This window comes from Triturus cristatus, chromosome 3_1 (assembly GCF_964204655.1).
Source record: "Triturus cristatus chromosome 3_1, aTriCri1.1, whole genome shotgun sequence".
Classification (NCBI taxonomy): Eukaryota; Metazoa; Chordata; class Amphibia; order Caudata; family Salamandridae; genus Triturus; species Triturus cristatus.
Genome location: NC_140583.1, coordinates 392,726,180 through 392,746,153, shown reverse-complemented (window position 1 = coordinate 392,746,153; position 19,974 = coordinate 392,726,180). Strand labels below are relative to the sequence as shown.

The following is a 19,974-nucleotide window of genomic DNA, read 5'->3' as shown; positions in this document are numbered from 1 at the left end:
GATGCAAGTGTGGGTGAGCAAGTCTGGCATCACCTTCAACTTTCCTTCGATTTCCAGAGTAGCGACCTATGGGATTGCAGCCAAAGTTTTCGGAGCGTTCTTATATGATTTAAAAAGTGGATGTTAAGCAAGCAGTTTGACCATCAGTAGGTTTGGGGTGAGCCCGTCCGTTTCCGGCGTAGAGGCTGTGACTCCTGATTTGAATTTTTGAGTCCATAGTCCTGCTTGCTGTAGGTGGTATAATGCGTGTTGATTACATAACTGGATGCGATGACTGAGGAGGTTCGTTAGGTTCGTTAGAGTACATGGGCACAGCATTAGAGTACCTCCCCTACACCAGGCATAGGTGCACGGCCTGGGGGTCTGAAACCAGAGTCAATGGACCCAATGAATGCATTTTCAATATGCTATGCTACGAAGCTATAATTGTGGCTATTTATCTTATGCGGTCACACGTGGACTGAGGCCGGGGTCGAGAGAATGAACTGCTGTGGCGGTCACCCTAGTTGGAGTGAGAGCAAGGGGTGATCTAGCCAGCGTTTTGGGGTGCGATCTCGCCCCCCCATTTGTGTTGTCATGGCCGCGGAATGCAGTTTTGTGCGGTTGTGGGGGGCGAGGCAGCCTGAGCGGGTAGAAGATGCACCCCAGTCCCGGCATGAAGCCAATTGTTCACAGCACTATGGTGATATGTGATGCCTCAGTTGGGCATCAGGTACTTATGATATGCGCCCCGCTACAAGTGTTAGTAGGGTACACTGCGGATTGAGTGGATGCATAAGATGTTATGCTAAGTACAGTTCCTACCAGCAGCTACGGCGTTGTGCTAACTGAGCTGTACGACGGTGGCCTGATTGACCTAGTGAGTTATGTTATCCAGGGTAATTAAAATAACCTGGTCGCTTCTGTAGTGTACCTATTGTGCCACGGTGGGAGCGCGGTTGGCACTTTACAGTTACACTGCCTCTGGGCTAAGCCAAAGTCTCTGCCTAGCCACCTAGGGGGTGGGCTAGTGTCAACTTAAGTGTGTACTCCCTTCTCCTGACTAGAAAGGTGGGTTCGGCCAGGCTTAGGTGCATACCCTAGCCAACCAGAAACTCCATTTACAACATTAGTAGAGTATGCCTAGGATTTGTTTGCAGTCCATTCACAACCGCCCCATAGGGCAAATGTTTTAGGCCACAAGGTTTGTAGAGGGCTCTTGTGTGGGAGTCTGTTGAGGAGCTAAGGTCAGGCTAGGATGTTTTGTGCTTTCACCGCACGGTTGAGTCCCAGCCACGAGCGGATTGTATTACGGTGAGCTGGCTGTGGGTCAGGAAGTGCTGAGGCATCAGTAGCACTGAGCGGCTTACAGCCAGATGCAGTATCCGATGCAAGTGGCATCTGTTAGATTAGATCCCTACTCTGAGGTACCGCCTTAAGTGCTTGGAGGTCTGTTGGCACCGCCTTTCAATGGAAGCCATTGTCTAGCGGGCTGCTCTGAGCAGAACGTTTGCAGGTGTAAGTAACAGTATCAGCTACTAGTTCAAACGTGCATCTTTCAATAATTTACTCAGATAACTTTCTTCCACCTGCATTGGCACATCTGGTCAGGAGTGATTGTCAAAGGGATTGCACTTCAGCCAGGTAAAGTTAGCACCCATCCACACAAAGCCGATTGTTTAAGGTCACCCTGGGCCGCATTTACACAGCCCAATAGTAGGCCCTTGTGGTGGTCAGTACCATGAATTAGTAAATTGAACTGACAGGAGGCGTGACCGTGGGTTACAACAGCAGAAGTTTGGGGACAGCTAGACTCCACCCATGGTCAATGTGTAGGTTTAATTAGTTTGAGTTGGCACTCTGATTTGACCAGGGGTTCGATGCTACACGAGGGCATCACCGAGTTGCAACCAGAGCACGGGCGTTGTGTGTTTCCCAAGGGACAGCAAGTGAAGGCAAGGCTCTTTCCAAATTTGGCACCAGAACACAAGGTAGTCAGGGCCAACTTGTCTGTTGGGTGACTTGTGTAGGCAAATGTACAGTTGTCACTCCACGAAGACCTTTAAACGATGTGCACCGGCAACCGCAAGAGAGGGTGTTAAGATCTAAATTTTGCAGCGGCAAGTTAGCGAGGTGGCATGCGTCAGGTGGTTAGGCCAGAATGTGTTCCGTGGCTCTAATAGCGGCTTGAAATGTGTTTGGAGCACCATTGCTAAAAATTCCAGAGCACACACTGCACCTCGGCCCAGTAGGTGAAGGCCATATGTTCATTTGTGGCTTGATCTTCTGGACGGCAATATTTCCAGGAATAACAAAGTACTAGGTCATTAGCTGGGTTGAGCACCAAGGGTCACCTCACAGCTGCTTAGCAGGTATGGGTGTATCTGTCATCGAACTTTAGTTAAACAAGCCTGGTAGGTGGCGTAAGTTGTCACTCCAAAGGGTTGCTGTACTGCAATAGTGTGCACTATGCGAACCGTCCTGTTCACCATGGTCTATTAGGGAGCACAAAATGCTAGAAGGACTGCAATTACAGGTTGAAGGAGTTGGGAGCCACATCAGCTCGAAGGGTAACATAGCGATGTTTAAGGGTAGAGCTCCATCCTGGGAGACCATCACATCCTTGCAGGTCATCCAAGGCACTGGTACATTCCCAGAGAAGGATAAACCGCTCCATGCGCAAGTTCGCAGAGCAAGGGGCTTTGGCTTCATCAGGCATGAGCTATGCCAGGCGAACACCAAAGGTTATTTTGGTAAAGTTGGGGTGCACTTGGCACAGGTGGGCTTGGATCTGATCCTACTGGTCATGGAGGAGGCCCGGGCAGTGCTTTAAATGGGAAAAAATAAGTGCAGGTACTCATAAAATTGAGCTGTGGACATGGGCGGGACTTTGGGTGGGGTTAGGGGCGGGGCAAAGTGCCAGCATCCAATGAGATCAAGATATTCTCGGAGTACATCTGGGAATGTTGATGAAGAAATAGATATTGTTTGTGTGTATTTTACTTCACCGACACTGGCACTGAAATACAAATTATATAAACTGCATAGTTGATATAAGAGATAAGGTTGCATTTTCATGGTAAGTATTGAAATATTTATGTAGGAGTTTTATGTAGCGCTGTGCATAGCGGCACTATAACGGGGTACGCTGCCGGCTTTGGTGCTGGAAACCAGAGTTCGAGCCTCGAGGTCGCGTCCAGATGCTGTGATTCTGGGCAAATCGCTTAATCTCCCCGTGCCTGAATGTGTAATGTAAATACGGTGCTTTGTAAAGCGCTCCAATACCTTCGGGTCGAGTTCGCTCTATATAAATATTAAATATGCAAAAAAAAAAAAACGTCACCGTGCCAATATATGAAGTCGTATTCACATTTCCTGGGCATGCCCTATTCATTATGTGTTGATGAGCATCCAATGCAGCACAGAACTCTATTGCACTGAAAAGTTATCAGCGTAATCTGCTGAAATAGAATAACTTTTTTCCATATCAGCTCATAGTGCACATCTGTGACACACATACACGTAGGTTCTCACACAGACAATAACACGCACATCATTCGCTAAAACCGATTTTTACAAATGCAATATCCAATCTGTACTTTAAATGTATGCGTTTACCCTGATGATTAGAGACATCCCCCTCCACTCTCAGTCTGACAACAGGCACTCAGCACCCAATGTCATCATTTCCCATGTTTCATACAGCCCCATTATGACTGCAAGAGAAAGGTGCACAAACGTTTCTCGAATTCATACCAATTATTATTTTGTTTCACTAGCAAATATTCTGAAACTGCTGTTCCCATGATTGCAAAACTACAACAGGACGCCTGTTTCACCTCGAGGTTTGTGCTGTAATCACCCGGATCTCTAGGTGGCGAAGCAGAAGAGTGAGAGGAGCTATGTAAATAGAAAATCTCAGCAGGTTTTGTTTCAATCGAGGCGTTATCGGTACTGGCCGCCATCTAGGATCGTCTGTCAATGCACACATTCACGGCTCCTTTCGTAGCCAGGAGGGGCGCAACGAGAGCCAAATTTCAGTGGGGGGCCCACTAATAATTTCGGGGGGGGGGGGGGGGGGGGAGATGCTGATTCTTCCAGCAATATGTATGGAGATGCAGGGGTGGAAACACAACAAAGCCTCGTTAGCAAGTGAAGGTCTTTGAAAGACCTGTGACGTACTTGGTGCGGCTGCGATAAGACAGTCGCCAGAAGCTGCCTCTGCCCGGGATGAGACACAGGGGGGGGGTCTGGGGGAGGTCTGAAGCCCTTTGAGCTCTATGGACGTTGCGCACCTGATTGCTGTTTCTGATGAGACTGGCTATGCCTGTCCAAACAACGTTGCTACACGTTTCCTAATGTAAGCCTGGCTACTGCCCCAGAGTACCGGTACTCTCCCTGGCCAAGAAGAAGTTCCGGTACTGAAGGTGGAACAATTTGGAAGTGCCAGTACTCAGTACCGGTGAGTACCCGCCCATTTAAAGCACTCGGCCCAGGAAATTCAGGTTGCAGTGAGAAAGGAACTGTTTTGGTGGGGGGCTCTTTAGGCGACTGTGGCCGCCTCCAGAGCTTTGGCGGAGTTACAGGGCGATCTGGAAGCATATGGGTACAGAAGAGTACCTCTGCAAGAGCACAATAGGGGTGCCAGAGCCAAATCCCAGGAGCCTCAGGGGAGAGTCCTGGAGTAATTACATCGGCGCCCCGTTAGTCCTTCGGGTGGTTGTGGGCCTGAACAACCGGGGGCTTGCTTTGCTACGCTCCGCCCTGAAAGGGGCGTGAGTAATAAGGGACCAATGTGTCACGTGATCCAGTCAGCGCTGATTGGTTTCTCCACAGTGCTTGGCTCATCAGGCGGGCAGGGCAGCATAGGTTGGTACAGCTGCCTGCCCTTGGATTCCCGTAAGATAACCCACCATATTGCATACTTTTGTATGGAATAAACCTGCAGCAATATTTTTCCACAATAAAAGTTATGTTGTGTATTTATTTATGCATGCATACTCTCTTGTGGTGTGGGTGGGGTGTGTTGCCATAACGGGACTATGACTGACCTTTCTTACTTAGATAAAGACTTGTTTTTCTTCCCCTGTCATCAGCGTCTTTGATGTTTCCCATCTTCTACTTACTCGGTGCTTTGGTGCTAAGAAACTTATTTAATACCAGTCAGTTTGCCACGGTTGTTCCATCACTCAGAAATATAACACATGCGCTCTTGTTTTTGCAAGGGTGAAAGGGTACGTATGCATATGTGTTTTTGTATAATTATTTTCTAATGTGCACATTGGCAGGAGTCATCTTCTATGGCTCCATTGCTGCATATTCATTTCCAACACCAGTCTGTGGACCGTTCACTCGGAAATAGATAAGTGATTGTTTATGGCACCTCCCTTTTGGTTTGTCGGTCATCTGGGTATTTGTTACGTCTTATTCAGCATCTTAGTTATTTTATAATGTTTTTGGGTGATAATTTGTGAACATTTGAAAACTACTTTATACTTACATGCCAACAGAGGAGAGGCGGTGGTATAATAGCTACAGCTGGCGACCTTGGGACCGGAGAACAAATTCAAGTCTCCGCGTCAGATCAACATCCTTTGATTTGGATTACTTTTTATCTGCCTCTTCTTTCTACTTCTTCCTTTCTACACTTTCTTTTACTCCTTTCTTGCAGTTGCTCCTCTTATACTCTCATTCTTGAAGTCTTATTTCCAATATGTTTCTTTATTTCTATCATTCTTATCTTCTCTCCTTTCTTCATTTCCTCCTTTCTCACATTTTCTTTTTCATTCTCTCCTGCCATAACTCTTTTCTTTCTTTTCTCCTTCTCAGCCACATAATTCCACACCATATAATACTACTCCACACCATGGCACATAATATCGCTACAAACCATGGCACATAATTCCATACATCACATAACAATTAATGCCACACAATTCTGCACCACACAACATAATTACACTCCACATATTATCATTAACCAGAATATAATTACACTCTATTCAATACAACATAAATATACCCCACATAAATGCACGATCTGCCACGTACCAGCAACACACATAAATGTACTACACACCATGACACATAATTCAAAAAAACATAATTTCAATAAACACCACACAATCTCACACCACTCAATTCAACTCCACACATTTCTGATGCACACCACATAATTCCACACCAAACCACATATTTGAAATACACAATTCCACATCACACCACATACCTCCAATACATACTACATATTTCCATATCATACCAAACAAATCACATAAATCAACTTTACAACATGACACTACATAACACACAATACCATGCCACATCATTTCTCATAGTTCACCCATAACATACATTCCTACTTCACATATTTTCAATACACTTATTACGATTTAATTACTTTCCACACAATTCCAAACCATTCTACAATAAACAATTCCAATACAACACACCACTCCCTTAAACTTCTACCAACACGGTCTACTCTTCCCTACACACACACTGCCCCTCTCATCTCTCTCCCACACTCCCACTACCCACTCTCATCTCGCATTACCATTGCCCTCTCTCATCCCTCCCTCACACTACCTGTCTCCTCTTTCTACGACCTATTCACACTTGCTCCCTTCCTGTACCTCCTCACACTGTGCATTAGTCCACCTCTTGCCTCCCCACTTCTAGGACCCCTTCTACTTGTCCCTCTATCGCTCTCTCCTGTACTCTCTCTCACCCATGTCTCACGCTCTCTCACACCATATTCCCACCTCCCTAATATGGTTAACTTCAAGTATTTAATCCCAGTTTCTAGCCTGTGACTTTTCAAAGTTTCCGTCCCTCAAACCCACCATCTCCTCTTCTTCTTAGGGTGACTTCTGTGAACACAAAACCTCCCTCTTTATGTGTTTATAGCCTGCTCTCCCCTTCTTTCTTTCTCACACACTATTTCTGCTCCTCTGTCTCGAGTTCAATAACCTCTTCCTACACAACCTACCTATCCCTCTCATTATTCCTTTCTATTTATTCTCAGCAGCTCTCACCACTATCTATTCACCATGCCACACAATTCCACTGCACAAATACACTACACAACACACAATGCCACACCAGACAATTCCACAACTAACAATTCCAACCACAACCCACACAATTTCAATCGGCACACATCCACTACACCCCAAAACAAAACACATAGGTAAAACTAATGATCATTTACAAAGACAATAGCTCTAACTCTCCCAAATGCAAGACCTATTGCATTGCATTGTTCTCTATGAGGCTCGGCAAATTCACGTTGGGATAATCACTATTATAAATGAGGAATTAACACACTCCAAAGGATTTAATAAACATCCAACCAACGTAAACAAACACAAGAATGGAGAACAAATATCAGCAGGTTCTAAAATAATCCAGCTAGGGACAGTTTTGTTAGTCCTACCTTATCTGCATTCCTTTCCTACAAGAGCACATGTCCTTACGCAGAAAGAGGCTGTTGAGGGTTACAGTCCCAATCAGAAAGAACAGCTGCTTGACTGCCTGTTTGAGCAGTTCAGGGTCCATGCCATGCTGGCACATAGTGGTGTGAAAATAGCTGAGCTGCTGAAGGATGGAGGTTATGCTATAAGCAGCATCAGTGTCATCAATGCTGGATGAGCGCTTCCGGAACCCAGTTGGCTTTGTTACAGAAATTCCCTGAAGACTTTCATATTCAAGTATTCCGGGTACTGAAAAACATAGAAAAGTGAGTTTGTTGAAAGGCCAGAAACATGTTTAAACACAGGCTATTAGCTTCTGATTTACAGCAAAGGTTGAAATACACAACTTTCCACTACAGCCAATGAGTCAATATAACTTACTGTCTAAATCTTTGTGTAACCGGTGTCTCACCAATCTAGAAGATTCACTTATTTTTATAAACTAAGCCGTAGATGAAATGAGTTCCAATGGGTGCATTATAGTAATGTTTTTTATTCTGCAGGAGACCCAAATCAGTCAAAGGACATTAGTACTTACCATTATTGGCTGGAAAATACAGACCTAACAGGAGTTGTGCATAGTGATAGGATCAGTGTAAACAGCTCAGTAGACTCGATTATTAGAGAACTATATTGAAACAAACAGCCTTAATAAGTGGTGTGCATTCTGACAGGAAATAAAACACACAACGTTGGTTCAATAACTGATGTGCCTGAAGTAGGTATATGACAAAAGAACAATCTTGAAAATTGTACCAGACACACAACCCTCCTGTCTGACCAGCTCTTTGGTGAGGCCAAACAAAATGGGCACCTACTCCAAACTCTACGTGGGGGGATCAAAGGAATGCTGAGGAAGCCCGGCGGTGATGCTAATGATGTTTAAAAAGATAACAAAATACAATGTAGAGTCCTGATGGGTAGACTGCAGTGTGTAGTTGGCGGCTTAGTACATGAAGACCAATGTGGGCTCATCCCTTGACACAGTAGAGCTGTGAAACTGCATAGACTGACACATGTAATACACAAAGTGGGGGATGGAGGCCAGAGGAACTAGCACTGTTTTTGGTAGACCTCGAAAAAGCATTTGGCACACTGGAGTGGGCGTATCTCCTGGAGTGCTGGAAGCCCTGGGCTTTGGCCCCTGCTTCAGGGGATAATTTAAACTTCTGCATACAGAGCCAAAGACCCGGGTCAGTGGGGGAGGGATGCTATCGAGCGGGAGGACTATGGTTAGAAGGACAAGGCAAGGCTACCTTCCCTTACTGCTACTTTTTAGGTCTCGCCTAGCAGCGCGCATGCAATGCTCTGTGAGACTTATTGTAAGGGGCTTTTAAAAGCTCACAACACACGGGTAACGAGTGTGGCCTATTGCTTGCGGTTACCCGCACGAGCGCCATATGTTTTGAATTATCGTTCCCAGACATGGGCACGATAATTCAAAACATATGGCCTGTTGCTCGCTAACGCGTGCACGCCACTCGCTGGATGCTGCATTTTTTTTTTTAAACTTTCAGCGCGAGGCGCACGTTTTTTCTCTTTCTGTGTTTAAATGCATATTCTCCACTCACCAGTTTAATTTAATTCTGTACTACGTGTGTGGACTTTGTTATTTTATGCCCTCGGTGTCCCAACATGTTTCACCATAAAAGTACAACATAAAATGTGTAAGTTCTGGATGTTACCAACATGCAAATTGATGGCAGAATTCCCTGGAGGGTGGGGGTTGATCATGGTCTGATATGGTTTAGCCAGAATATTTTCATTGTGCCTCCCGTCATTCTGTCCTGTTCCTATCCCCTTTAGACCGGCATCCTTAAAGGTAATAAACCTTATTTACACTAGAAGCAGTACCAAATCTATTTCCAGTCATAAAATAAACACGAACCAATAAATAGAAGATTGCCCTTCCTGCATTGCGTGAGTTGGTGTCGCCCAGTGAAGTTCCAGCTTCAATGTCAACATGAGGGTTGTTGACAGAATTATCACTGCTTCCTGGAGACCTTCTGCTAACAATGAAACCAGGACCTTCTCACTGGTGTTCTACGGCTTAAATCCTCTGTGCTGCTGATTGCTGCTGCTAATTGATCTCTCATCACTGCACTTCCCTGTTCCCTTGGATCAACCTGGGGTTTCCTCACCTCCTGTCCGTGGCCTTTGCTCAACCGCTGTAAAACTGTACCCGGGAAAGGGTTTATGTTTTAATCCGTCTCCTTTTCATTCTTTTTATTTTAATGTATTTCATTTATTCTATTTTTCCTCCTTTGGTCTTTGTCATTGATATTTTACACTTTTATCCTATAGAAAGTTCTGCTTTTACGTTGTGTTTTTTTTTAATAAAAGATGGATGAGAGGATGAGAGCTTGCTGACTTGTTGAAGTATAGAAAGTTTTCATTAGGCAAGCATAGTTTTGCATAGTTCAATCACTAAGGTTCCTGCTTTTCCTACCCTTCTGCTCCAGATGTAATTATGCTCCAAACTTCAATTTCACTAAGGTGTTAAAACAAAAACTTTGCAGGTATCCCAAGATAACTGTTGTAACTTATGTTTCCCTGCTGCTCAGCTAGAATGACTGTGGTGTGGAATGTTGGATGGATGGAATGTTGGATGTCTGTGAATGTCAGTTGGGTATGGGCTGAGCAGCAGGACAGCTGCTCCTGGTGGGGTTTCCCTTGTTAACTTAAATAAAGGAACTTAACCAATCTACTATAGAAGACCAGTACCTCTTTTTGATTACAACATTTTGGCGATGTTTTGAAGAAGAATCCACGTGTGCCACCTATTGGAACTTAATGAAAAAACGGAACTTGACAGGAGAACTTGAAAAGAGAAGTCCATGGATGTTTGAGAACTGAAACCTGACAGGTACATGAAATAATAACGAAAGAAACCACAAGGTAAAAGATTTTTTTTAAAGGAAATTAGAAATACGTATGTACTGCGGTCTGGCACCCAAACCCCACCAGTGACCTTGCCAACGGTCGCCCTTTAACCCAAGCGTGCCAGATACGAGCTTAGTACTTGTTTATCGGGGGCAAAGATCGGGCCTCAGTGCTAATTAATGAAGTTTCAGGTTTCAGTGTGATGAATCCTTATGTGTGTCGATCGGGGGCAAAGATCGGGCCTCAGTGCTAATTAATGAAGATTCACGTTTCAGTGTGGTGAATCTTTGTGTGTGTCGTTCGGGAGCAAACATCGAGCTTCGGCGTGCATTTTGAAATATTTTACTCAGGGGCAAAGACCGGGCCCCGGTGAGAAGCTGTTAAGCGTTTAGTTGACTGTGAATACGGGCTCCGTTGCTGTTTGGTGCTTTGGAGGTGTCAAGCGAGGGCAGTGATTATTTGAGGTTTCTGAGTTTGACAAATCTTTAAACAGTGCTTGAATTATTTGGCAGCGAACGTTTTCAAAAGGAGTGATGTGCTGATGTCGACGGAATTTCTACGTTATTCATTGGTTTTAACTGTTATCTTCAGCGTGTGCGTCCACAGTAACGGATTAACTGCCATAGTTTAAATGGGAAAAAAGATCCTGCACGAGAAGAACAACACACGCGCCAGCTTACCTCCTCATCGAGACCGTCGGCGTCACCATGACACCATTTCTTTTGTGACGACTCCTCACTCCAACCTGCGTCAGTACTCCTGTGTGGCGATTATGGGTGCATGTTCTTGCCGAGAACCACCCGGTTCTACGTGTATATGCGTGCCTTCATTTTATGTAAATAATGCAGGCGCACACAGTTTATAGGTCCAGGTATTGACAACAATGTCAATTGGGAGTGTCAGAATAACAGGAATCTTGCTGCGCTGAGATTGACTGTTTGTCAGAGAGGAAAAGTGAAGTATTTTAATCGGTTATAAATTTCTTGCCTTGCTGATGTGGGATATGTCGTTTTGAAACAGCTGAAGATGACTGTGTATATTACTGTGGGAATATCGACGGCGTGTCCGGTAGCTCAGGATATATAAAAAAAAAAAAAAAACACAATTGAGTGGAAAATATCCTGCGTACTAGCTGAGTATCGGCAGTGTGCCCTTTAATCTCAAATGACTATAAAGTCAATAAGTGGAATAAATCTCCCGGAACCTGATCCATGACAGGGACAGTAATTAAAAGCAAGAGTGCGATGAGGGGCATAGAGCCCAGAGCCGGGACAGTGATCCTAGGAGATAGAATTCAGCAGCCTCCAGATTGAACCTGGAACCGGGATAGTGATCTCAGAAGCTGGCCATTGAGCCAGAATTGGAAGGGGACAGAGTGTCCTAGAATTTGAACCACGACAGAGAGCCAAGTCCCAAAATTGGAATTGGGAAGGGACACAGGTCCCAGAATATGAACCACTGTGAATATGGTGTATGAGGTGGCTGTTAAGTGTTAAGCCACTCATTGGTTTATGTCGTGTATGAGATGATTGTGTTATGTTAAGTCACTCATTACTACATATTTGTTGTTTGGTTGATAGAATGGGGATAAGTCACCCATTGACTTAGTGCTTGAATTTGAACCACGACGGAGAGCCATGTTCCATGATAGGAACTGGGAAGGGACATAGGTCCCAGAATATTGAAACACTGTTAATGTTGTGTATGAGGTGGTGGTTAACTGTTGGGCCACTCATCGGTTTGAGTCGTGCATGAGATGGCTGTGTTATGTTAAGTCACTCATTATTAGGTATGGTTTGTTGTATAATGTGTGTGAGCGTGATTCCTATTGAATTAGTGGTTTAGTTTTGGATGTGTGCGTAGAAGTGTTATGAGGGTAATCATTTTCTGACCTGCGGTGTGCACGTTGTGTCCTGATATTTGTATTGTTTAAGGTTGGTTCCCTGTATGTTGCTTGTCGTGCCGGTCTGGCCAACTGGTGTGATCTGTGCCATATGGGTTTTGGTGTATGATGTAGGACAGTGGTTTATTCAGGAAGTGACGTGATACTTTGGTCTGGATTTAATGTGGTGTGAAATCTTTAGTATAGTTTCCATGCGAGTTGTGATGTTGTATGGTGTAAAAGAATGTTTTTAAGTATTCACTGTGTGCGAGTTGAGATGTAATATGGTGTGATAGGGAGATGACATGTAGTATGATGTTTATTTTATGTGAGTTTGGTGAGATATAGTATGCTGTGATTGGATGTTTCTTCATGTGAGTTTGATGAGACGTGGTATGGTGTGACAGGGTATGATGTGAGATGTTTATATTGTATTGCATTATTTTCTTATCATTGGTGCATTGTATTCAATTTCGTGACTATATGTTATTTGCCATATTGTCATTATTTTATTGTTTCATCTGATCTATTTTACAATGCACTTGTTCCCCGTAAAGAAGGGAGATATGTTGTAACTTATGTTTCCCTGCTGCTCAGCTAGAATGACTGTGGTGTGGAATGTTGGATGGATGGAATGTTGGATGTCTGTGAATGTCAGTTGGGTATGGGCTGAGCAGCAGGACAGCTGCTCCTGGTGGGGTTTCCCTTGTTAACTTAAATAAAGAAACTTAACCAGTCTACTATAGAAGACCAGTACCTCTTTTTGATTACAACAATAACCTATCCTAGAATTTGTCATCACTTCTACTCGGATGCCCTGCTGGCGCTTTGGGTGACGTCTCGGGGATTCTTCTCCAGGCTTCTCCCAATACTCTGACATTTCTGAAACAAGCCCTATCTCACGGAAATCTTTCTTAGTTTTATTTTGTCCCTATCTGGATTCAGTCTTGTCGTGTATGGGTAAAGAGAAATCCATCCCTTCTCTGTCTCCCAACTGTCGAAAAGTAATTTCTGGAGGGGTTATTCAACCAAACCTATTTAGAGTCTACAAACTAGATTGCTGAAAAAAATTATCGCTTTTATATTGAAATATTCACACTTTAATTCGGACTATAAAGTCTCCGAGCACATGTCGCAAGAGGGGTGGTATGACTCAACAGAGGGGGCATAGCCAATAGGTCTCGCTTTTGGGACCTTATAAGTATTTAGTTATGCAGCACAATATCCTTGGTGCAACAACATCAACCGTTGCATGGCTAAACACTTATAACATCCCCAAGGCGAGACCTATTGGCTATGCCAATGTTTGTTACATTGGCTCTTGAGCCACTGGAGGCGGTTCTGCAATGAGAGATGAGGGATTGGGGAATCGAAATAGGACACACCACCCATATACTTTCTCTACATGCTGAAGATGCGCTGTTCTACATCCAATTGTCGCACGATTGGTTGGCACTATTGCTGACTGATTAGGATGTGTTTGGTGCAGTATCGGGCCTCCAGGTGACTAGGGGAAGATGCTTTTCTTCCAGTTGAGCGCCCTGGTGGATGTTCCACCTGAACATCTCCCCAATGTAGGCATTCTGGGAGATACTGATAGCATCTGGTATCTGGGGATTATGGTTGCCCACACTGAAAAGTAGCAATACAAATACAGCATGGGAAGAGTCTTGGATGAGGTGAAGGCCTCTGTTAAATCCTGAAATTCCCTACCCCTCTCAGTAATAGGAAGAGTAGTTGTTGCAAAAATGGTGCACCTCAAACGCTGTCTGTATGTTCTGCAAAACTCGTTTTTCCTTTAAAATCCACAGTGTTCAAGAAGCAGTCCAGACTGTTGACAGTGCCGGTCTGAGCTGGGAAGAATAGCAGAGTAGCACTGGACATGTTGAAAAAGACTCAGGTGGAGGGGGGTTAGTACTACTGGACCTAAAGCTGCATTACCATGTGACTACTCTCCAGCATGCAGTTAAGTGGCTGATGATGATAATTAGGAGAAGAGATTTGCTGAGGAGGACGAATGGAGACACCACCTTTGGAGTATTGCTCATGAGGGAGGGATGACTCCTGTACATTATTCTCCAGACCGCAAAAGTGTGGGAGAGAACGGTGACTAAGATATTGCAGAGGCCTCCATTTGATAGGGAGATGTACATCTGGGACTTGGCGCTCTTACTAGAGATCAACGGGACGATGACAATGGATACCTGGAGGGATGGCAGGTGACTTGTACTCTGGGGAGACATTCATTGCATTCCCGGAGGATAAGACTACATTCTGGCCAAGATGGGGCATTTTTTGCAATACACCAACATGCACATACATCTAGAGAAATATGGATGAGTTTTCCTGATACCCCGGCACGCTCCATCGTCCTGGGGAGCATTCTGCAGCTGGGCTTGAGCAAACACCTGGTTGCCCACTTATACAAGGCCCTGCGCTGTGATAAAAAGCAGGGCCCCACAAGTGGGAGAACAGCATAGGAGGAGGGCTTAGGGGAAAAACTCTCAGATAGATAGTGGGGACGGGCCTGTGACCTGGTGAAAGGTGTCTCATGCAACTCTTGTTTTAAATGCATCCATTTCCCCTTCCTACATCGCACTTACTTCTTGCCCATTACTGTGAGAAAAATTTACTTGGCTAGGTCGGCAAATTGTCCTAGATATCGGGCTCCAGTGGGATTCCTTCTTGCATGTGGCCTGGACATGCATGGCAGTGGCCCGTTTGTGGCAGAAAGTAGTAGACAAAATGCGCCAGGCCACAGGTATACCCCTGAAAGCCACATTACAACAATGTTTACTGGGTATTGTACTAAAAGCTAGTACCTCAAAGATAGCTTACAAGTTCCTGCAGCTGGCCCTGGTGTTAGCGAAAAGACGAATGGCTATTGAGTGGCTGGGGACAAGGGAGCCCAGTTGTGAGATATGGACAAGAGATGTGGAGGAATCGGCCCTGGTAGAGGAACTACATATCAAAAGGATCAGGCATGATGAAAAAAGACAGGGGGCCCTAGAGACCTAGGCTGAGATCACGCATGATTTCCTCAGTCTGGGGTAAAGGTTTCCGAATTAAAGGCGTCCGGCACTCATGTTTTTTGGTAATTGCCCAAGTTGGGAAAGTAACAGGAACTGTCCTCTGTTTGGGTGTAGCTCTGTGGAGCAGGGGGTGCCCTGTACTAATAGGAGCTGAAGCATTGTACAACGAGGCAGGAGCACACCAGCCAAACAACAGTCATATCTCTGTTGAAGCAGACTCTGGTTAACTGGCAACACCCTCAGGGGGGACATACAGATTGAGCTATCCACCGAAGTTAATTGGAGTTTGCCACATCATGGACTTTAATTGCTCCTCTCTGTGTACTGTGGAGAGTGAGGGTGGAAGGTGATGTTAGACGCCCAAGTTCTGTAAATGTTTTTCAGTCAATTTATTTTCTGGTACTAACGGAAAATCTTTAAATAAACATGGTAATAAAAAAAGAACCTTCTTAGTAGAGCATTGGAATTAATAAGTAAGTGTGTAAAAGGACAGCAAACAATAGTCTTTTCGGTCTTACCTATCATTGGCTGAATGTTGTTCTCGATGACAGTGATGAACTGATGATAAATTCGGATGGCCAGATCACTGAGGATCTGCCTGTATTCAGAAAGATCGAAGTTCTTCAAACAGTTCATATTCTGACGTGGAGTATTGTGCTTCATGAATTCCTGGACAGCGAACGATAAGTGTAGTTGTATGAAAACACAACTCAATGAGGCAAGATAGCTGTACAGGTCAATGCAAATATTCAATGAACAGACATAAAGCACCGCAATGGCTCTGACACTTTAGCTATTTGATCAATTTGATTAACAATTAAGGGTGTTAAAAAGGATTCATACAGCCAAGGCAGAAGATGCCTGTACGTGTCATGTCAGAATAAGGGTACTTCTTACAATGCTGCTAAAATGTAACCAGACAGCATAAACACATGTTGGAAGTGCTGCCGCATATGTATCCACTGTTAAAACACATTATTAATAATGTGTAAAAGCTTACATTTAAATGAAGCATATGCTAAATGCAAAATTTGTAGTAGGTAACCATACTTGAATATTATAGGCCTGTACGTAAATAAAGTGCTGAATTCAGGGCCTCATTACGATCTTGGTGTTACTCTGTCATAAACGTGACGGATATCCTGTCTGCCGTATTACAATTCCATTATATCCTATGGAACTTGTATTCCGGTACAGCGGACAGGATATCCGTCGCGTTATGATGGAGTATCTCATCCGTCAAGATTGCAATTAGGCCCTAAGTTAGTTTAACTGTCAATGCTATGTTAAATGGAAAACAATGCATTAACACGGATAGGCTAGTTTTTCACATTGAATAGTTGTTTGTGCAAGATGTTTTTCTTCTCTTTTTGCAGAGATTGCAACTTCAGAAGCCTACTGTTAGCTAGTGAAAATACATTTGTTTTATATTAGAACATTGGAATGTTGAGTGCTCCATTGAAAACAATGAAGTGCTCCGGCCTTCTAATGGCCTGTAGCAGCCCGGATCAACATTCCAATGTTTAATAAAGGCCTCACGGAGCCCAAGGGGTTTCAACCCCCACTGGCTCTGTGAGTCCTTTGTTTTGCAATTTAGAACAGGAATTGTGGCATTTCCTGACGAAGGCGTACTTTTCGCCGAAACGCGCGTAGAAGATGATCATATGGCCACAGATTTGTTTCTATTTTTAACTGTTGTTTAATGAATATTAATACATTGAATGTTTATACTATGTACAAATGCATTGTTGAATTGCTTTTTTTATTGATTTTGCCCATGATTCTGTGAGAATCATATTAACAATAAACATTTATGCGATATTTTTAAATACTGTTTTTGGCTATACTATTTGGACACGCTTTACATAGCAATATAGAAAAAATGTTAATTGCCTAGGAAGTTATTATTGCACTGTGTTATACCCTGTCCTAGGAATTATATTCCATTTCCTCATGTTCAGGGGGTCCCTGTTACCCACATAAGATTACCCACAGCCTGTCTGTGCGGGACTGTTCGTATTTGGTCTCATTGAGAACACATTAAGTCACCTTTATATTCTTATCATTGCATCTTGTTTGGTTCACTTTCCACTCACACACCCCCCGGCTCTGTCCCACCCCACCCCCCTTTTCTCTTTCTCCCCTACCTTTCCTTCCCTTCCTTCTCTCTTTTTCTCCTTGCTCTCTCCTCCTCTGCTCAGTACCCATTAGTTTATCACATTCTTCCCACTATCCCCATCTCCCCTCATTCCCCGACATTATGGCCCAACTTAAATGTTTTGGGTTTTCAGATGAGGATCTTGCCACCCTCATAGGAACAAGTAGTTTGTTTGGTAACAGTTCAAAAACTAGCATCCATACCAATGATGATATCAACAAATTAATAGACCTTAAGAAGAAACTAAAAAGGATGGAAGCGCACGGCGAATTCATGTTAGAATACCTAAAAGCCGGCATAATACCTCAAGGCCTAAGAGTACGCAATATCCCAGGACTTTTTGTCCAATATAAAGAATTCTTACATAAATGGAGTATGATTGCCAACAGATGCTCCAGAGATTTAATGATATTAATCATTGAAACCGCCAAAGAGCTAGCAGCAGCACTCAAAATAGAACTGACCGAACTAGAAGACCAAATCAAGAAAAACAATAGTGTAGAAGACGCCATAAAAAAATTGGAAGAATCAAACAAAGAACTAGCTTCCTTTGCAGAATATTTAAATAAAAGAAAATCTGACAAACTACTTAAAGATAAAAGATACTGTACACCAGATAGAACGTATCCATATCTTCATGAAGATTTCTATAAACACAACCAATATATTAATGACCATACAGCTAAACATCAAAAAGTCATGACCTTTTCAGACACATCTGATACAGACAGTGAAAATGGTATACACCAACAGGAACCAAGCGATACATATAATTCCTTTAATTCCACTAAAAATTCACACCAGCCTTTTTTAGGTCACCGAGGAGCTCGCAGAGGCAGACAAAGAGTCAGGTTTCAACCTCAACCTCAATTCAGAGGAAATTATCAGGGACCCCACTACCAACCGGATCCCCAATATCTATTAGAGACAAGGAACCGACAATATTGGAAACAGGGAACATAATACCCATCTTCAATCTATCATCACACCCACTTGACACCCCCAGCACTAACCTCCTAGCAAAAGGTCTATCTTATGTTCATCACTCCTTTGTAAATAAATTTGAACTATATCAAGATATACATGCTTTTTTCCGAAAAATTAGACTTAAGAAATGTTTCCAAGACCGTAAAGATTCAGACCATGAAACTTTTACAAATAACACACTCTCTTTACCGTCCACCTTTATCCCAACACTAGATCAAGTGGGATCTGAAGTATCCACATTTGAAAACATAGTTCTGAAACAACTAGAACAAACCCTTAAGTTTATACCTAAACCCATCTACAACTTAACCAGAGAAGAATTTCTGGCCATGAAAAATATCACCAACAACAAAACCCTCACAATTAAATGTTGTGATAAAGGGGGCGGCATTGTAGTCTTAAACACCGTTGACTACGAACAGAACATGCTCACAATGCTAGAAAACCAACATTTCTATCGTAGTACCAGAAACAACCCTATTACCAGAATAGAAAAAAGGATTCTCAGCCTTACCAAATTTGCTCTCAATGAAGGTTTCATTACCAACAAGGAATATGATTACCTTAATTATTCTCCAAAGAAAACAGCATGCATTTACGGTGTCCCCAAAATTCATAAAAGTATAGACCGGCCACCATATAGACCCATAGTTTCCACCATTGGGACCATCACGGAACCATTATCCAAATTCATAGATAATATTATAAGACCCTACATCCCAAAAATCATGTCATACATACAAGACACTAGAGACATGATTAATAAAATAGAAAACATACCATTCAATCCCATCCATGATGTTCTTGTAACCTTGGACATTGAATCTTTATACAGCAATATTCCCCAAAATGAAGCCATTGAAGCCACGTCGTGGTTTATCGACAAATTTGAAATTCCATTCTCAAAACCATTCATTTTAGAATGTCTGCACATTATCCTAACCGAAAATTATTTTAGTTTTGGTGACCATATCTTTCATCAAACTAAAGGTGTCAGTATGGGCGCTTCGGTGGCGCCCTCTATAGCGAACATCTACATGGCACATTGGGAGGATAAATTTATCCACAATGAAATTGCCCCGTTTTTTGAGTCTGTCTCCCACTGGTCCAGATATATTGATGACATCTTCTTTATCTGGACCGGGGGAGAAGATACACTGTCTGAATATCTGCAATGGCTCAATCTCACAGATTCCAATTTACGATTCACTGCACATAGCCACACCACCATGGTAGAATTTCTGGACATTCTAATCAAAACCAACTGCGGCCACCTGGAAGTAGACTTACACGTTAAGCCGACAGCGAGAAACACACTTCTGCATTTCAAAAGCTTTCACCCTAGAAGTCAAAAAGACAGCATCCCTTTCTCCCAATTCCTAAGAGTCCGCCGCAACTGCACCAACCTCACTGACTTTGACAGACAAGCAGTGGAAATGAAAAAGAAATTCCTAGAGAGAGGATATCCCCACAGACTCGTTCGAGAATCATATAAACGGGCCAGATATTACGATAGGGATCACCTACTAAGACCCAAAAAACAAGACACAAATCACCAACTTGTATGTGTCACTAAAC

The 19,974-nt window shown here is 43.4% G+C and overlaps 1 protein-coding gene across 2 annotated transcripts in view; it reads right to left on the bottom strand.

The window, feature by feature from the left end:
• MYO5C (myosin VC) overlaps nucleotides 1–19,974 on the bottom strand; it is a 1,024,918-nt gene that overhangs the window by 84,313 nt on the left and 920,631 nt on the right. For both annotated transcript variants that reach the window (XM_085644174.1, XM_085644175.1), the window contains exons 37-38: nucleotides 15,770–15,920; nucleotides 7,418–7,703 (exon numbers count right to left, since the gene is read on the bottom strand). In XM_085644174.1, the coding sequence (XP_085500300.1) occupies nucleotides 7,418–7,703; nucleotides 15,770–15,920 (437 nt within the window). The remainder of the gene's footprint in view (nucleotides 1–7,417; nucleotides 7,704–15,769; nucleotides 15,921–19,974) is intronic.